The following is a 19,392-nucleotide window of genomic DNA, read 5'->3' on the forward strand; positions in this document are numbered from 1 at the left end:
ATTTGTTTTTCCTTCTGGGGGGGGGGTTTACGTTTTTTCGGCAAAATAACACTATAATCTTGGCTTAAGGGGGGGCAGTATTAGAACCCCAAATCCCCCCTTTGCGTACGCCAATGGCTCTTCATAAGAGAAATGGGCGGCGCGGGTGGAAAATGTTTGAGATTGAGAACCCGTTTTTTAGGAAAACGGATAAACACCGTGATGATTGCTCATCGCTTACTAACATTGTCGAAACACGGTTTCTGTTTTTTTCTCTTTTATTTTATTGTACTGAATATCTGTTATTTCTGTGGATTTGAATTGGAATGCCGTTTGTTATGAAAGAGACACGAGATTTTTTTTCTGATACAAATAATGAACATCTCACACACAATACATATTTCTGTATTTCTTAAAAAATCGAAACCAGTTGATTGCTGCATCCGTGCGTTCATTGAAATTGGTTATGCACAGAACATGGCGGTTATAAGCAGTGCCGTCGTAAGGCATGAGCCCACCAGGGCAAGGACCGTGGGACCTAAAGATAAAAAAGGCTTCACAAAAGTGAGATGTGGTTGAGATTTTCGGGAATTTGCCTGGTAGGGCCTCAGAAAAATCATTTGGCTCTTGGGCCCATGATGCTCTTAAGACGGCCCTGCATATAGGAGGAATCTGTAATTCTGGGATTTCATAAATAATGGATCCACACTGATAATTTGTGCTTAACGACCACGTATACATTTATCGCTAATAACAATCATTTTCATAATGATACGGTGGCCATAAAAAAATTACGGTTTCATCATCGAGGGGTGTATGGATAACTTCTCACTTCATCTCATTAACGGTGATATTTTGTTTAGAAAGTATCGAAATTATCTTCTGTGGATTATAGGCATGTATTTTTATTCAATGTCTAACTAATTGTATTGTCTCTCTATCTTGATTGAAGTATAATTATTTCAATCTTTATACATATTGTGCAATAATATTCGAAACAACGGTTTGATACAAGAAGTCATTAAAAACATATATAAACAGGACTTGTAGTCTTTTGAGGATTAATGGGTTTATTGCAGCGCTTCTCAACCTTTTTTGACCCACGGAGCCCTTTTCCGGTATGTAATTTCTATGGCGGAGCCCCAGACGCCTATTTTTTGTATTTATTCATCAAAGTTTCTGACTTATTTTTATTATTCAAAAATATTAATTTTTTTCAAATTTACTGTTTTTTTTTATTTATTTTCCTTGAGTGGCCACGGAGCCCCTGGGAGTTCACACGAGGCCATAAGGGCTCTACGGAGCACTGGTTGAGAACCGCTGGTTTATTGGAATCCTCCAATATTGCCAAACTGATTGATTTGCCATGAACAGGCTGGTAGGGTTACTAGTTGGCGAGATGTCACTTTTCCCGCTCAAAGGCTTCTCTTCTTTACCCTTCGGAACGCCTGCGGTCATTTTCGCTCTCTCCGCCTCGTCAGTATGTGAGGGGACATCGAGATAAGCATCGATGTATTTTCTCTTTTGAAATCGCTCTCTTTGTCGTCTCCCCAGTATGTGTTCGGCCTTAGGCCGAACACATACTGGGGATGTGGGCGAAGAGGTACGAAATAGCGGCGAAAACAAATGTACTGTTTTGTTCTGCGCCTCACATACTCGGGCAGCGAGACGAGGAGGAGAAAGAGGCGGCTCAAGAGGTACGCGACTCTTTCAAGCCGGTTTGTTTTCATCGCGAGGTAAAATCAGACGCTATTTGGGGATTGGTCAGTTTTCTCCCCTTTTTTTTTCTCCTCACTCTCTTGGAAAAAAAAAGAGAACTTCTGAGGGGGGGATCATCATCATCACCACCCATTTGGAAGGAAGGGGTTTTCGGATGTTTTTCCACTTTTGGCGCTCTCTCTTCTTTTCGATTCCCATTGTGCTTAACTCAATCTATCCTAATTTAAAAGTTTGACGATTGTTGTGGTAGCATTTTACGCATTAATTACCCCGTCATTTTTTTAGACGTGAATATTTTTCAAAATCTTACTGGGACTACGAGATAGATATTTCGCAAATTTCTGCCCATCCCATTGCGCTTTTTGCATGGGAAACTACACTATGTGCAAGAGAACTTCCTTCTGACGAACGAACAGTTCTGCAACTAGGAAGGGAGCAGGGGGGGGGGGGGTATGGTTTCCCGGGCGTAGTATCAGAAGGGGCGCAAATTCCATCCCTTAAATTTCATCTTTTCAATTGTCCCTGAATAGTTTTTAATAACAAACGTACTGCCATGGGACGTAGGCACCAGAACATGGCGGGGGGGAAGGGCTATTTCAACCCCCCCCCCAATAAATTTTGTGTTAGGGGGCTGAGAACCCCCTTCCCCAATTAATGAATAAATAATGCGGGGCACTGCACCCTTCTACATACGGGCTCGAGGCTCACCACGGAACGACTGGCAACTTTCAGCCCTCTCAATGTTTTTCATGCCCACGCCTTTGCCCTGGGCTGCAAAATGTAAAGGGTGGCAAATTTTTGTCGGAAACTGGAAAACCACTAAAAGATCATAAGTTATATACCATTATAAATCATTATGCAGTCGCTGGGGGCGGAAAAATCATTTCTTCCCCACAAAGACATCAAAAATCTTTTACAAAGAAAACTATCTATGTATTGTCTATACCAGCGGTTCTCAACCAGTGCTCCACGTGCACTGGTTGAGGGGGCTCCGCGTTCACTCGATGAAAGTAAAATGAACCAGTAAATTTTATGACCAAATGAAAAAAAAAAACGTAGCGTACGGGGCTCCGTCGTAGAAATGATATACTAAAAAGGGCTCCGTGACTCAGAAAAAAGGTTGAGAATTGCTGGTCGACACTAATTTTCTACTCAATACTGAACATGTTCTTAGAATTTCAACAAAAAAATTTGTAGAGATTTTTCCAGGAACGTCATTTCAGCGTTTTCCAGGGTAGGGGGGAAGGCAGAGAGAGAAAACACACATGAACTCAATGTATGTATATCTACTCTATAATATAAAACACAAACTCGAAAAGTGCCTGTTTCTAAGCAACCGAAATTAGTGACGATTTTATGTTACGGAAGTGGGTGACGTTTTTTGAGTGGCGGAAATCTGTTACGTTTTTCTGTTACGGAAATCGGTTACGATTTTGGGTCAAGTATTCATTTAACTCTAGCATATTCGGGACCCATTTGACCCATCGGGACCAAGTTACGTCCATTTACGGAGAGGCTCCCACATCCTACAGCATTGCCCCCAAACCAGCTTTTCAGGGGCCCTCTATGGTTAATTTATAGTGTGAAAAATCAAAAATTGATAAGAATCGTTCCGGCCCCTGTCAGCCCTGCCCTTGTGGGGGGGGGGCATGTCGAGAGGTATAATATACATCTAACACCAGTGCTCCCAACACACAGGGTCGGGGGATTGCACGTATACCTTAAGTTAAGGAAGATAAAAGGTTTGATTTCCAGGGCCCTTTATGGATCTCGTTGTTTTCTTGCTGCTTTAACATTGAAAAATTTGCGATAGCAGAAGCCCAAGATATATCCAGTCTGGGGACCCCATAAAATTTGCGAATTCGGTCACGGGTAACTGAGGGGGGGGGGCTGGAATTTATTCGTTGGTAAAATGAATACAAATGAACATTTGCCGTGGCACTCACAGTGGGGATGTATGACAAGCTCCGAGTCAGAGGACCGTTTCATTTTGGGAGCCTGGATGAATCTCATTTTTTTCTGTTATTTAACATTTTAGAATTTGCAACAGCGAAAGCCCGAGATAAAGCCAATCTGGGGGCCCCCACTAAAAGTATGCGAACTGGTGGTATTGCCGCTGTGGTGGTCGAGTGGTTATAGTGCCGGACTCGTGATGCGAGGATCCGGGTTCGAACCCCACAGTGGTGGTCGGCTGAAGTTGGTTTTCTGTGGTTCCCAACTTCAAGGCGCAAATGCAAGCCGATCTCCCCGTTAAAAAGTCTCGCCACACAGAGCAACAGTCCTACAACGGTAAATCATTCAACCATAACACTTCACTCATAGTTAGTAAAACTGGGGGCAGATGACAGCACTACACGTAACAAGCATTACACAGAAACAAACTTTACGTCAGGTTGCACTACACGTACACGCACATTCCCGCATGTACCGATTCGTTGGGGGGGTTCCGCGGGGGGGGGGTGCATGTGTGGTGTAGCAGTAGTAGGTAGGGGCTCGGGGATCCATGATGTTCTTAAGTCAGCCACCTCGTTGGGCAATTTGCCTGTTGTGGCGTTGTATTTGTATTTGTATTTGGTGTCCCAGGTGGGGGCCTTGGGGCCTTGGTTGGGGCCTTGGACTTTATTCGTTGGTAAAATGAATACAAATGAAAATTTTTCATGGCACTTGCAGCGGGGAATGACCAACAAGCTTCCAAGTCGGGGCCCCATGTTTACAGGTTTCATTTTGGGGGCCCTGGATGAATCTCATTCTTTTCTGTCGTTTAACATTGTGAAATTTGCAACACATCGATAGCCCGAGATAAATCCAGTCTGGGCCCCGCTAAAATTCAGCGAATTGGAGTCTGGGGACCCCATAGGCAAGTTTTCTGGGGGTACATGATGAATCACATTTGTTTTATGTTGTTTTATTATTGTAAAATTCGCTTCTTCAGTAAGCTGGTGCTTTCACATGTCCCTTTCCATAACGCTGATGAAGTGGGACGAAATAAACAAGACATGTTGTGATGAGAAGGGGGGGGGGGGGGGGTTGGCCGCCAAAGGCTGCAGGGGCACAGAGCCCCTAGTATATATATATTTTAGATTATATATATATTTGTATGTACATATACCATTTTTATTGTATTTTCAAAAGCTCCCCTCCCTCGAATGGCGCCCCTTGATTTGTCAATACGTTGATGGATTAGCAGGGGTTCTCAAACTGTGCGCGCCAACCTTCGTCAGGGGTGCAGCTTCGCAGTGGTCCTGACAAAGGTTTTTCAAAGAAATGCTTTGCTTACAACTGTTCTTCACATAGGCGTACGTACGGCAGAATTTTCTCGGGGAGGGGGGATCAAATTTGTTTTTCCTTCTGGGGGTTTTACGTTTTTTCCGGCAAAATAACACTATAATCTTGGCTTGGGGGGGGGGGCAGGGGCGTAGCCAGAAATTTCGTTCGGGGGGGACCACTTTCATTTCGGGGGGGGGGGGACCAAAGTGACAGAACAATAGATTTGGCCATCTTTTTCCCTTTTTTCGGTCATTTTATCACATTTCGGGGGGGGACCAGACCCCCAAGTCCCCCCCCCCTGGCTACGCCCTTGGGGGGGGGGGTTAGAACCCCAAATCCTCCCTTTGCGTACGCCAATGGCTCTTCATAAGGGAAATAGGTGGCGCGGGTGGAAAATGTTTGAGATCCCGTTTTTTAGGAAAACGAATAAACACCGTGATGATTGCTCATCGCTTACCAACATTGTCGAAACATGGTTTCTGTTTTTTCTCTTTTATTTTATTGTACTGAATATCTATTATTTCCGTGGATTTGAATTGGAATGTCGTGTGTTATGAAAGAGGCACAAGATTTTTCTCTGATGCAAATAATGAACATCTCACACACAATACATATCTCTGTATTTCTTAAAAAATCGAAACCAGTTGATTGCAGCATCCGTGCGTTCATTGAAATTGGTTATGCACAGAACATGCCGGTTATAAGCAGTGCCGTCGTAAGGCATGGGCCCACCAGGGCAAGGACCGTGTGACCTCAAGATAAAAAAGGCTTCACAAAAGTGAGATGTGGTTGAGATTTTCGGGAATTTGCCTTGCAGGGCCTCAGAAAAATCCTTTGGCCCATGGGCCCATGATGCTCTTAAGACGGCCCTGCATATAGGAGGAATCTGTAATTCTGGGATTTCATAAATAATGGATCCACACTGATAATGTGTGCTTAACCACCACGTATACATTTATCGCTAATAACAATCATTTTCATAATGATACGCTGGACATAAAAAAATTACGGTTTCATCATCGAGGTGTATAGATAACTTCTCACTTCATCTCATTAACGGTGATATTTTCTTTTGAAAGTACCGAAATTAGCTCCTGCGGATTGTAGGCATGTAGTGTCTAACTAATTGTATTGTCTCTCTATCTTGATTGAAGTATAATTATTTCAATCTTTATACATATTGTGCAATAATATTCGAAACAACGGTTTGATACAAGAAGTCATTAAAAACATATATAAACAGGACTTGTAGTCTTTTGAGGATTAACGCGTTTATTGCAGCGCTTCTCAACCTTTTTTGACCCACGGAGCCCTTTTCCGGTATGTAATTTCTATGGCGGAGCCCGAGACGCCTATTTTTTTTATTTATTCATCAAAGTTTCTGACTTATTTTTATTATTCAAAAATATTAATTATTTTTTTCAAATTTACTGTTTTTTTTAATTTATTTTCCTCGAGTGGCCACGGAACCCCTGGCAGTTTGCACGGAGCCCTAAGGGATCTGCGGGGCACTGGTTGAGAACCGCTGGTTTATCGGAATCCTCCAATATTGCCAAACTGATTGATTTGGCATGAACAGGCTGGTAGGGTTACTAGTTGGCGAGATGTCATGTTTCCCGCTCAAAGGCTTTTCTTCTTTACCCTTCAGAACGCCTGCGGTCATTCTCGCTCTCCTCTGCCTCCTCAGTATGTTACGGGACATCGATGCTGATCTCGATGTATTTTCTCTTTTGAAATCGCTCTCTTTGTCGTCTCCCCAGTATGTGTTCGGCCTAAGTCGCTGGGGGGATACTCTGTTGTATATCCCGCCAATCCGCCGATGTTTGGCAAGATTTGATCTCAATCGGCGAGAAACACACTTCCGCTGGCAGTAACCGCGGAATGAACAGGCAATAACAACCGTCCTGAATTTTGTTAAGTTTATAAATTACTAGGGGCCACCCCCCCCCCACTTCTCTTCACAACATATCTTGTTTATTTCGTCCCCCTTCATCAGCGTGCTATGGAAAGAGACGTGTGAAAGCACCAGCTTACTGAAGAAGCGAATTTTAATAAAAATAATGATAAAGCACCAAAAAACAAATGAGATTCATCAAGCACCCCCAGAAACTGGGGCCCCAGATTCAATTCGCTGAATTTTAGTGGGGCCCACATGGGATATATCTCTGGCTACCGATGTGTTGCAAATTTTACAATGTTAAACAACAAAAATCAATGAGATACATCCAGGGGCCCCGAATTAGAACCTATCAACATTCCCATGGAGCACTGACCTGGAAGCTTGTCGGACACACCCCTGTAAGGGGCCACGAAAATTTTTAATTTTTTTCAATTTTGCAACGAATAAAATCCAGGGCCCCACATCCAGTAGCGGGAACAAAATACGCAGATTTTTAGTGGGGAATCCAGACTGGATTTATCTCGGTCTTCCGCTGTTGCAAATTGTATAATGTTAAAAAACAAAAAGAATCAGATTCATCCAGAGCCCCAAAATGAAACCTGTAAACATGGGGCCCCCGATTTGGAAGCTTGTCGGTCATCCCCCACTGCGAGTGCGATGAAAAATTTTCATTTGTATTCGTTTTACCAACGAATAAAATCCAGGGCCTCCAACCTATTACCCGGGACACCAATTCGCATACTTTTAGTGGAGCCCAGACTGGCTTTATCTCGGGCATCCGCTGTTGCAAATTCTACAACAAAAAAGAATGAGATTCATCCAGGGCCCCCCAAAATGAAACCTGTACACATGGGGCCCCGACTTGGAAGCTTGTCGGTTATCCCCCGGTGAGAATGCCATGAAAAATTTTCATTTGTGTTCGTTTTACCAACGAAAAAAATCCAGGGCCCCCTACCAATTACCCGGGACACCAATTCGCATACTGTTAGTGGGGCCCCAGACTGTCTTTATCTCGGGCATCCGCTACTGCAAATTCTGAAACAGAAAATAATGAGATTCATTCAGGGCCCCCAAAATGAAACCTGTAAACATGGGGCCCCCGACTTGGAAGCATGTCGGTCATCCCCCTCTGCGATTGCCGTGAAACATTTTCATTTGTATTCGTTTTACCAACGAATAAAATCCAGGGCCCCCCAACTTATTACCCGGGACACCGATTCGCATACTTTTAGTGGGGCCCCAGACTGGCTTTATCTCGGGCTTCCGCTGTTGCAAATTCTACAACAGAAAAGAATGAGATTCATCCAGGGGCCCCAAAATGAAACCTGTACACATGGGGCCCCGACTTGGAAGCTTGTCGGTCATCCCCCACTGCGAGTGCCATGAAAAATTTTCATTTGTATTCGTTTTACCAATGAATAAAAGCTAGGGCCCCAATCAGTTGCCCGTTGTATTCGCATACTTTTAGTGGGGCCCCAGACTGTCTTTATCTCGGGCATCCGCTATTGCAAATTCTACAACAGGAAATAATGAGATTCATCCAGGGCCCCCAAAATGAAACCTGTAAACATGGGGCCCCCGATTTGGAAGCTTGTCGGTCATCCCCCACTGCGAGTGCGATGAAAAATTTTCATTTGTATTCGTTTTACCAACGAATAAAATCCAGGGCCTCCAACCTATTACCCGGGACACCAATTCGCATACTTTTAGTGGAGCCCAGACTGGCTTTATCTCGGGCATCCGCTGTTGCAAATTCTACAACAAAAAAGAATGAGATTCATCCAGGGCCCCCCAAAATGAAACCTGTACACATGGGGCCCCGACTTGGAAGCTTGTCGGTCATCCCCCGGTGCGAATGCCATGAAAACTCTCGGCATGACACACCCCCTCCCCCCCCCCCACAAGGGCAGGGCTGACAGGACCAGAACGATTCTTATCACTTTTTGATTTTTCACACTATAAATTAACCACAGAGGGGCCCTGAAAAGCTGGTTTGGGGGCTCGCCATCTAAATTCGGCCTAAGGGCCCTGCTGTAGGATATGGGAGCGTCTCGGTACATGCACATAACATGGTCCCGATGGGTCAAATGGGTCCCAATATGTGCTAGAGTTAAATGAATACTTGACCCAAAATCGTAACCGACTTCCATAACACAAAAACGTAACAGATTTCCGTCACTCAAAAACTTCACCCACTTCCGTCACTCGGTTGCTTAGCAACAGGCCCTTTTCGAGTTTGTGATTTTATATTATAAAGTAGATATAGTAATAAATATTTTACTTAACTGGCATAACTATGATTTTTCTCAACTCCTCCATCACTCACCAACAAGATATAAGTATGGCTAATTATTTTATGTTTAATCTCCTGAGCTTCGTATATCTCCAAGCGAACTCAATATTTCAAAAATCGAGAATTCAATACAATTTTTAAAATTATTGATGTGACAGAACACCACACTCTAAATTTCCGCATTCCTACAGTAAAATCAGCAATTTTAACACAGATTTCTATGGAGATCATCCTTTGCCTGACCCTCAAAGCGATGCTGACGATGATTATGACGTCTATTCAAAAAGCCTCATTACTGGAAGTATTTAAAAAGTGGCAAACCATTATAAAGGCATAAACTATTATGCATATACTACATATACTAACAGGATTAGAGAAGTGACAAACCATTGTAAAGGCATAAACACGTCTGAAACTCATTGCTAAGGAACCACGGTAACCAAAGTAAACGTTCGGAAAGTGATTGTTGAGGTTCAAAAACCACTGTTGCCCGCCATGTTTTTGCCCATTTGGGGCACTTGCCCCGCTCTGACGAAATTTTAAAGTAACCTATCGTTCAAGTCGGGTCCCATTTAGTATATATGCAAAATTTGACGACGATCAATCTAAAATTGTAGATTTGTATAGAGAACACACACACACACAGACAGATAGACATACATAGAAAATCAATTTTATATATATAGACTAGCCATAATACTAGGCGCTGCCCGGGTTTTCTTCAGTAAGGCTTTTTAGATCACGTGATATCTACCTCTTTTTTCTTTGAGGGACATACAAACCGTGTCTAAGTTAACCAGTATGGCGACTTCCTGCGCGATTCATGAAATAAACAAATTAGATTTAAAGAAACGTAGAAATGAATTTTTTTACCCTTTTTAAGGGGCGCTACCTATTTCGATGCCCCCCCCCCCGTGAACTTCAAGGTATCCATCTGCCTGTTTCAGTTTTCAAAAATGCTTAATTAAAGCTGTGGAATCTTGTCGATGTACTTTTTACGGGCCCATAATTAATTTTAAAATATCCTAAACTATATGAATTTATGCAGTTGAATATTAAAAGACAATACGGAGACATTTATTTTCATGCTTGAGGAGATATAAATAAAAAGTTGAAATAAATGTTGTTGCATGACATTTATCCAACTCCTTAGCCGGACCCAAGTAGGTCCGGCTAATTAATTACTTCCTATTTAAACTCCTGGGCTTCGTATATCTCTAAGCGAACTCAATATATTTCAGAAATCGAGAATTCAATACAATTTTTAAAATTATTGATGTGGTGGAAAACCCCCCACACAATTTCAGCATTTCTGCAGTAAAATCGGCAATTTTAACACTGATTTCTATGAGGATCACCCTTTTCCTGACCCTCAAAGCTAGGCTCATGATAATAATGACGTCTATTCAGAATGCCTCATTACTGAGAGTATTGAAAATGTGGCAAAACCATTATAATGGCATAAACTATCATACATATACTAACAGGATTAAAGAAGTGACAAACCATTGTAAAGGCATATACACGTCTGAAACGCATTGCTAGGGAACCACGGTAACCAAAGTAAACGTTCGGAAAGTGATTGTTGAGGCCCAAAAACCATTGTTGCCCGACAGTTTTTTGCCCATTTGGGACGCTTGCCCTGTTCTGACGAAATTTTAAAGTAACCTATCGTTCAAGTCGGGTCCCATTTGGTATATATGCAAAATTTGGCGACGATCGATCTGAAATTGTAGATTTGTCTAAAATTGTAGATTTTTATAGAGAACATACACACAGACAGACATATAGAAAATCAATTTTATATATATAGACTATACTCTGTTCGCTCTAACTTGGGTCCTGATGTAAATAAGCCGTTGTACCAATTTTTGATATCACTCCGCATCCTTTATCTCTATTGGTTGTAATTTTACCCGCCCCTTCATTACGTGTTCCGAACACGTCCGTTTTTTCCTCAAACGCGAGATTGTAAATTCATTATGAAGAATTTTCCTGGAAATTTTGTTCACTGTTCTCCAAATTTTGTTGAAAAAAAAACTGTTGATAACACTAATTTAAATAGAAAGAGGTATATATCTCCAAAAAAAAAAATTCGATAAGGTATTCTGTCGTTATCATGGCACACTCCTCAAGAGTTGGGATGACAGGGCTCCAGCCCAGACTTTGCCCGCGACAATTCTTGTCATTTTTTTTATTTTTTTACGCTAAAAGTTTACTATATAGAAGGGCTGTTGAAAGGTTGGTCTGAGGGCCCGCCAAAGATCACAGCCTGGGGAGCGGGGGGGGGTCTTACGGCAGGATGTGGGGCCATGGTCGTTACAAAAGCTTGTGCGAGTGGTTTATTATTTTACGGCAGATAGTGAGAAAAAAATAATCATTTTTTCTTATTACTTTTTTTTCTTCAGAATTTTAAAATTTTATTTCTGAGCTAATTTACGCCATATGATTTTCCTGGGTGGGATATGCTACCAATTATAACGTGAAACAAATTATGAACAACTTACCGTTGTGTTGCCCCTTTTTTTTTCTTGCGGGTCTGTATAATTAAATATTTCATAATAATTCACGGGCTGTAGAAGTTCCAATTTGATGAAAGAGTCATCCACATTATTTCGAATCTTTACTTCAACCTGTTGTTGATATCCTGTTTTTTGTCAAGACAATTTCGGTTTTTTATCCGTGCGTAGGTTGCGAAGCATGATCCTAACATCCAGCAGCAGGAGCCCCTGGGCTGGGATCTTTAATGGGCCCCCAGGCCAGGCCTTCTCACCGGATCTATAGTGTTTGTCATAATGAGGCTAACTGAATCAAAAATGAGCATTACTCTTTCGAACCAGAGTTTCAAAACGTTACCTTCACGTCTACGTGATAATCCTCAGACTTCTTCGGCTCGCCGCCTTCGACGAAACCAATATTACTTTTTCCCAACAAGCTGCTCAAGCAGAAGTGAGAATTCTTTTGATGCGTATATTCACCACGAACGATAAGTGACCCCCCCCCCCACACCTTCAGCGTACGTCACAGCGTGTGGATGAGAAAAAAAATCTTGTTGACAGAAACTTTGTTTATAGGAGTCCAGAGCAGCTGCAAAGAAATGCATTTTCAAATGGCTCTGCAAAAAAGATAGACACGCATATTTCATTTCATTTATGTCATCAAACGATAAAGAAGAAAACTCTTTTTCTTGCAAGAACTCTTGAAGAAGCGTATACAATTGTATATCAAATCTGTTTGCGAATAAGAATAATAATAATGAAATGAAACTTCCGTTTAAAAAGGGGACGGTAATATTTGAGTGAGAAAGGCGTATCCTGTCAATACCCACCCTGAAGACATAGCAGCAAAAACGCTTTGACCGATCTTTAAAAAATATTTTTTCCCGTCTTCCAGATAACTTTGAGATAATATGGAATAAATATAAACGACGAAGGACTATATTTTTGGCGGTGTTGCACAGTAAGAAAGGTGAAATTGGTAAATTGGTTCAACCAATCATTTTGGGCATCGCACACGTGCTTTTATTTACTTCAGGACCCAAGTTAGAACGAACAGAGTATAGCTGATACCCGGCGACGTTGCCCGCCCGGTAAAAAATTTATATACATATATAGAGCTTATTAATTCTTAATCAAAAAAATTTCTGCATCAAGTAAGAAAAAATTACTTTTATTTTTAAATAGTTTAATTAAAAACCTGAAGCAATCGCTTGTGGATACACAATATTTTTTGTTTTTCCATCTGGTGTGTAGATGTACAAATTTTTGAGATTACCAACACGCGAACAGGCAACGAAAAGCTGTCCGTGAGAAATACAGGGCTCAAGTAGGTTGATACCTGTCACTGCTAACGACTGACCTTGCGCTTTGTTGATTGTCATGGCAAAAGCTAAACGGATCGGGAACTGTAATCGCTTGAAAGTTAATGACATTTCTTCAGTTATAATTGGGATACGTGGAATGAAGACGTCTTCTCCTTTGGCACATCCAGTTAGAATCGGTGTTCGATGATGTAATTGTGCAATTTCTTCACGCAGAGCTGCTGCCATTGCAGAGTCTCGGTGTCTCCAAATTTCTTAAAAGCATTATAGGTGCTCCGACTTTGAGGGTCAAATTGTGTGGTGCCACACCCAGAATATCCAAACTGTCTGCTCTGTGTCTGTGACAGTGTCAACCGATTTGTAAGATGTGGAGTCTCCTGGAATAATTTTTAGGATTTTTTCGTTGATCTTGTTCACACTGTCATTTTTTGATGCCAGAATCGCTCTCCCACAAAGCCACTCATGGTTTCGGCGATTTTGTTCAATGTTTGGGAAGACTTTGTCTGCAAGTTCTTGAACTGAGTTTAACAACTGGCAAAATCCATTTGGGAACGTAATGAGTCCAGTGCTTGGGTCTCTACGGGAATTCTTTCATTGCCAAGTTTGATCAACTGACATGAAAATGATAGCAGCGCTGAGTCATTTTTCAGTTGAACTCGCATGTTAGTGGATAATGATAATTTTTTAACTTCGTGCCAGAGTGTTGATGATTTGAGGCAAGTATTGAGTTCATCAGCTGGCGTTAAACATTTTTATTCCCAATTTTGTCGTCGTAGTTGTTGTGCTCTGTTGTTAGCGACGTCATACGTCCAGCTTGTGCAGCGAATATTATTCAAACGCCTTTTAAGCATTTTTTAGTTTGAAACTATACCTCTACGATGGGCGGTTGATGAGATGAAGGCCGCATTAGCACTAACAGGATACCCTGTATATAGGCTAGCAAAAATACCCAGTGCTCTTCCCAGGTTTTCTTCAATTACTGGGAGGATTGGAAAAGTTACAAACCGTTATAAAGGCATAAACTGTTATAATGGCAGAATTAAAGGTGTGACAAACCATTGTAAAGGCATATATACACGTCTGAAACGCATTGTTGGAAACCAAGGTAACCAAAGTAAACGTTCCGAAAGTAATTGTTGAGGCCCCAAAACCATTGTTGCCCGACAGTTTTTCGCCTAGTTCGGGCATTTACCCAGCTCTGACGAACTTTTAAAGTAGCCTACGGTTCAATCCCGGTCCTGTTTGGTATATATGCAAAATCTGGCGACGATCGGCCTAAAACTGCAGATTTGTATAAGGAACAGACAGACATACTTTCACAATTATATATAAGATATTTCGATTTCGTATACGTGTTACCCAGGCGTGTACTTTTTAAGTCTGCAGGCCACAAAGTGATACAATTATCGTGTTGTAAGCACTCGGTACTTACTTAACAACACTTTGATGGAGCCGGATGGTATCTCTTGTCCCACTGCCCCTCCTGCATAAGGGCTAGAGTCCCGCATGTACGGGACTCTAGCCCTTATGCAGGAGGGGCAGTGGTACGTTGCATTATATATTTATTAATTATTGGGGGCTCAGCCCCCTCGCACAATTTATTAGGGAGGGGCTCAACCATCAACCCAGGATGCAGTGCCTATGGTCCGGGGACAGGGACGGGTTTAGTAATTCAGCGGCACGGTGCAAGAACAGGTTTGTGGTTCTGGTGATAGGGGTTAGGCCCTGAGGTTATAATTTTTGCTCTATAAATCCACCGAAATTTCTTTTTGGGGCGGGGTGGGGGTCTTCGAATTCGGATCCGTAAAACATTTTTCCGAGGAGGAGGCCCCAGTAAGTAGGGCCGTTCTAGCGCATGGGTAGACTGGGTATGGGCAATGCAGGTGGTTACAAAGCTTCACGTTAACGAGAAATATGTAAAACAATATAATATCTAACAGGGCCGCAACTAGGGGGTGCAGGCGGAACTGGTGCCCCGGGCGCTGTACTAGAGGGGGGCGCAAATTTCACTCTTTAATCTCTCCTTCAACATTATGAGGGGGCGCCAAAATGCATGATTCTCCGGCTGACCAAGCATCTAGTTGCGGCCCTGATGTCTAATACTGTGAAATAAGACTTTGAATCGGGAAATCCTGCGTACGCCTATACTCGAACGATATCTCATTATCATGAGGGCCACCTCTGCGTGAAACCCCCGGGCCATGTCCGGGTGGGCCCATACGTTAAGACTACACTAGGAAAGAGCGCGATTAATTTTTTTTTTGATGCAATTAAAAAACGAACGAAAACCCCTTCCTCTTGTTATTGCCCCTTACTCACGGTTCCGTGGCATACTGTTTGAAAATCAATTTCACTACATTATAACTGTTTAACAAGTTCAGGTGTAGGCGAGTTCAAAATAATAATAGTAAATAATAATAAATAACTAGTAATAAATAATAATTAATAACTGTTATTTTACCAAGAATTTTTTTTTAAATCAATCAAAATTATTAAACACTTTCAAATGTATCTAATATTTTTCTTTCCCTGTATGTTTTTTTCTCCGTAAAGACGCATTCCTGATAATTTCCCTCTCGTGGAAGAGAAGCTGCTTTCATTGACTTAACATTGCATACATGAGTTGGGAAAAAATTCATTAAAAATCAAATAAATTTTTTAAAAATTAAAAAAAAAATATCTTGACAATAAGCGGTTTTTGTGGCAGCCGTTCAAAAAAATGATGAAGTTCTGAGCGTGAAGACTATGCGAAAAAATTCATGAAAACCAACAATTTTAAATTATGCTCCCGTTTGAGTTGAGATGGAAAAATTTCGTGAAAATACGACAAGTTCAATCATCCGAGGATGACGTCACTCTCCGCTATCCATACAGCTGGCTGATGCGAAGATACATTTTTGGAAAGAGAGAAAATTCTACTGCCCCTGCGGGGAATCGAACCCACATCCTTTCCCTTTTCGGATGAACGCCCTGGACCACTAGACTACAGAGGCAACGAATATCTCAATCTTTCCTTAGAGCTCGTGTGCACTGAACTACGTTCATTAGGAAAGTGAAAGGACGTGGGTTCGATTCCCACGGGGGCAGTTGAATTTTCTCTCTTTCCAAAAATATATCTTCGCATCAGCCAGCTGTTAAAAACCTTTGTAAGTTTAATAATGTCAATGGAAAGTTGAATGGAATTTTGTCAGTTGAATGGAAAGAGCTGAAGATTTCCCCGCTACGGCTTTGTCATTTAGAATCCTTTAAATTATTGTATATTGAATATATTGCATATAAATTCAGAAAATATGTACTTATAGTAATTGATGTTGCGTTTCTTTGCAGAACCTAACACTGTTCATTTTGTGCCCGAGGAGAAACACTATATTCATTCCCTAGCAGCCGGCCAGTAAAAAGAAATGATGCCACATAGCCATCGGAGTCGTCATAACAAACGAGTAGCACCAGAAAAACTTTCCGAGTAACGCTTGTTTACTTTCCCTCGCATCCATCGGATAGAACCAAAGCCTCCTAGTAGTATCTAGGAGGCTTTGGTAGAACTCGCGCACACTACATCAAATCGTGATCGGGGCGATGCTGCTTCGTCTACGGCGGGCTTAGTGAGTTTGAGTTTAGATTCACTACTACTCTATTCGAACACACGTACTTCACGTACATGTTTTGCATTAAAATTGGTCTTCCCATCATTGATGTTTGTCACTATCTACAACGTCACTGAATATTTCAACCGTTCAAATGATGTAAATAATTGAATACACACATACGTTTTTCCATGGAAAAAAAACTATTTTTTTTCTTCCTCCGTTTCATTTCGACTGTAAAGAGTGAAAAGTAGGGTTCCTTGGAAAAGAAAGCCCAAGTACAACTGTGTGACGTGAGCATTTTTAGAGAAACTTTTACATTGTTGTTAATTATAGTTTTACTTTGCATATTCATGTGGTGAATTTATGTATCGTATTTTGTGATCATAATTCATGACTATAAAAACAATATTTTTCTTTGATAAAAATATACCATGAAGATAAAATGTATGTATATATATATATATAATATACATACACATCTTTTAAACTAAAAATAAAATAAATTGCGTGGAAAAGAGAACGATGGGAGATGAAACGCATTTTACACAACTAAGTTTTACAGTCTCGAAACGTATCGAAGTTTTTCCGCAAAAAAAATTGGCCGATCTCAAAATATGATCAATGGGGAATGGGAAAGAGCAGGGGACTATAAATTGGGATTAAATAATTCAACAATTGTTCAAAGGTACTTGATTTTGATTCGAAGTGAAGTGTTCACATAATTTCTTCATTTATCGTTATTGCGATAAATAAAAATCATGCTTTAAATTTTTTGGGGAAAACTCCACGAATCTGATCACGATTACCAAATAGGAACTGTCGGTAAGGGGGAAATCAGTAATTGCGCTCTCCAGCTGTGGAATGTCTATCCGGACTATTCAAACAAGCAATTTTTCAAAAAGAAAAAAAGAAAACGAAATGATATGGAAGGATAGGGGGATTTTCTTTTCATCACAAAATATTGGATAAATTGATGCATGTTAGAACTCCTTCAAACCCCAGGGTGACTCATCTATCATCTTTGAGTGAAATGTCACGTAAGTATTATTGCTATAGTTAATTGCTGTTCCCTACCCTGATTGTTTTCTTTAATTTAACGATTAGACGTCACGGGAAGCGGCAAAAATATACTTTATGTTCGAACACCCTGTGACGCGAATGCTAGACACACTAGACCAGTCATATTTCGCGCAAAGTTAAGACCTGTACGCACACTTTCAAGCTGATTCTAAACAGCAGTGATTTCACCTTTTCTGACGGCACACTTGAAAATATACACACACACTCTAGGACTGACGTTGACTTGATGGGGCTCTGGTCAAATGCCCATATTGCCCATGCAGAAATCAGGCCCTGCACGCACTATCAACATAAGGCCCAAATTGTTTAAGGCCAGGTTTACACAATAAAATTGTACTATAAACAACTTATTGGTTGTTTTTTTAAGTTTTGTGAAAAATCTCTTATCAAACTTTTATAAGTTAATAAAAATGAAAGTTCTTTTATAAAACTTAAATAATGCAACCAATAAGCTTACCGGTTACATTCGAGTGAATGCAATCAATAAGATTATTGGTTCCATTTTTTCCAAGTTTTGTAAAAAATCTTTTATTAAATGTATGGCCAATATGGATTATCCATGTATGGCCAATATGAATATTAAGGCCATACATGGGATGGCAACACACACCAATTCTCTGTAATAACTATCGTGCCAAATATCAAGATAAGAGTAGTTGTTTAAGTAGATAAGTAGCGTTACCAGACGTACTTCTTTTTGATACCATTTCGAGCGTCCTCCAAAGTTTTAGAAAATTTGTCTTTTTGTCCTCCTTTTCAGGCATTCGGAATTATTTTTCTTTTTTTTCCACTAAGAAACATATATGTTTTTCTTTTGTTTTTTCCTTCCAAATATTTTTACCCCTTTTATCTATCATCGTTGAAATTCCAAGGGTACGAGAACCCCAAGTTGCCTCCAAGCAGGGCAGATGCTATAATCCAACCACAACCAAGCTTACTCCAGAATAATGTGAAAAAGTCCAAAGAACAACTCTGGACGACCAAAACCTCCGACATCCATTTTAGAAATTCCATTGTACTGAACTGTATGTGTGTGTGTGTGTGTGTAGCGGGGGGGGGGGGGGAGGGTTACCTCTTCCACATTCAGAAATAAAGAAAATAGCAAACTAAAATCAATGCCGATTCCTGTGGCAAATTTGCCTCCTGTAAAAATGCAACAGTAGAGAACCTACCTTCCAAGGGTAGAGAAAAACATCTCGTCTTGCTTCAGGCAAAGTAATAAAACTGACCAGACTCAAAACAATTCTTTATAAATAGGGAAGACGGGTCGTTATTTGCTCCTTTTTTTTTTCTTTTTGCTTTTTTAGCGGTTTAGTTCCGCTGTGAGAAATCATTCTGATGGCGAGTTATTTGTCCGTATTGTGGCGCCATCTGTTGAGGAAATTAGGAAAAGTGACGTCACCGGGAAGTCCTCTTTTCTCAGTTTTCCCATCTGGTAACCCTGTCAGGGACTCTCCGATCGTCGCCTTAACACTATATCCTTTTCAGTTCAGATTGATTTACAATTACGCACTGTAAAATGGTACACCTTTGTTACACTTTTTGAGGTTTTTGAAGAGTATCTCATTCAATTATGCACTTATTTTTCTGAATGCTTTACTCATTTCACCAACATAACTCACCTATTGATTGATGTGTTAGAAAAAAAATCTATGTCTGATAGGAGGGGAGGGAGAATGATTTTCATGCGGCACAATCTTGTACCCATCGGCGTACGCAAAGGGGATTTTAGGGTTCTACCCCCCCC

The 19,392-nt window shown here is 41.0% G+C and overlaps 1 protein-coding gene across 1 annotated transcript in view; it reads left to right on the forward strand.

Annotated features, from left to right (window-relative positions):
• Positions 1–16,912, forward strand: part of mGluR (metabotropic Glutamate Receptor) — a 375,829-nt gene extending 358,917 nt beyond the window's left edge. The window contains exon 7 of the mRNA XM_089234664.1: positions 16,306–16,912. Coding sequence (XP_089090790.1) covers positions 16,306–16,312 — 7 coding nt within the window. The 3' untranslated portion in view covers positions 16,313–16,912. The remainder of the gene's footprint in view (positions 1–16,305) is intronic.
• The last annotated feature ends 2,480 nt before the right edge of the window (positions 16,913–19,392 follow it).

The sequence above is a fragment of the Pholcus phalangioides genome, unplaced genomic scaffold, assembly GCF_987345545.1.
Source record: "Pholcus phalangioides strain wild (caught in Gottingen) unplaced genomic scaffold, Ppha-v1.0 ptg000008l_1, whole genome shotgun sequence".
Classification (NCBI taxonomy): Eukaryota; Metazoa; Arthropoda; class Arachnida; order Araneae; family Pholcidae; genus Pholcus; species Pholcus phalangioides.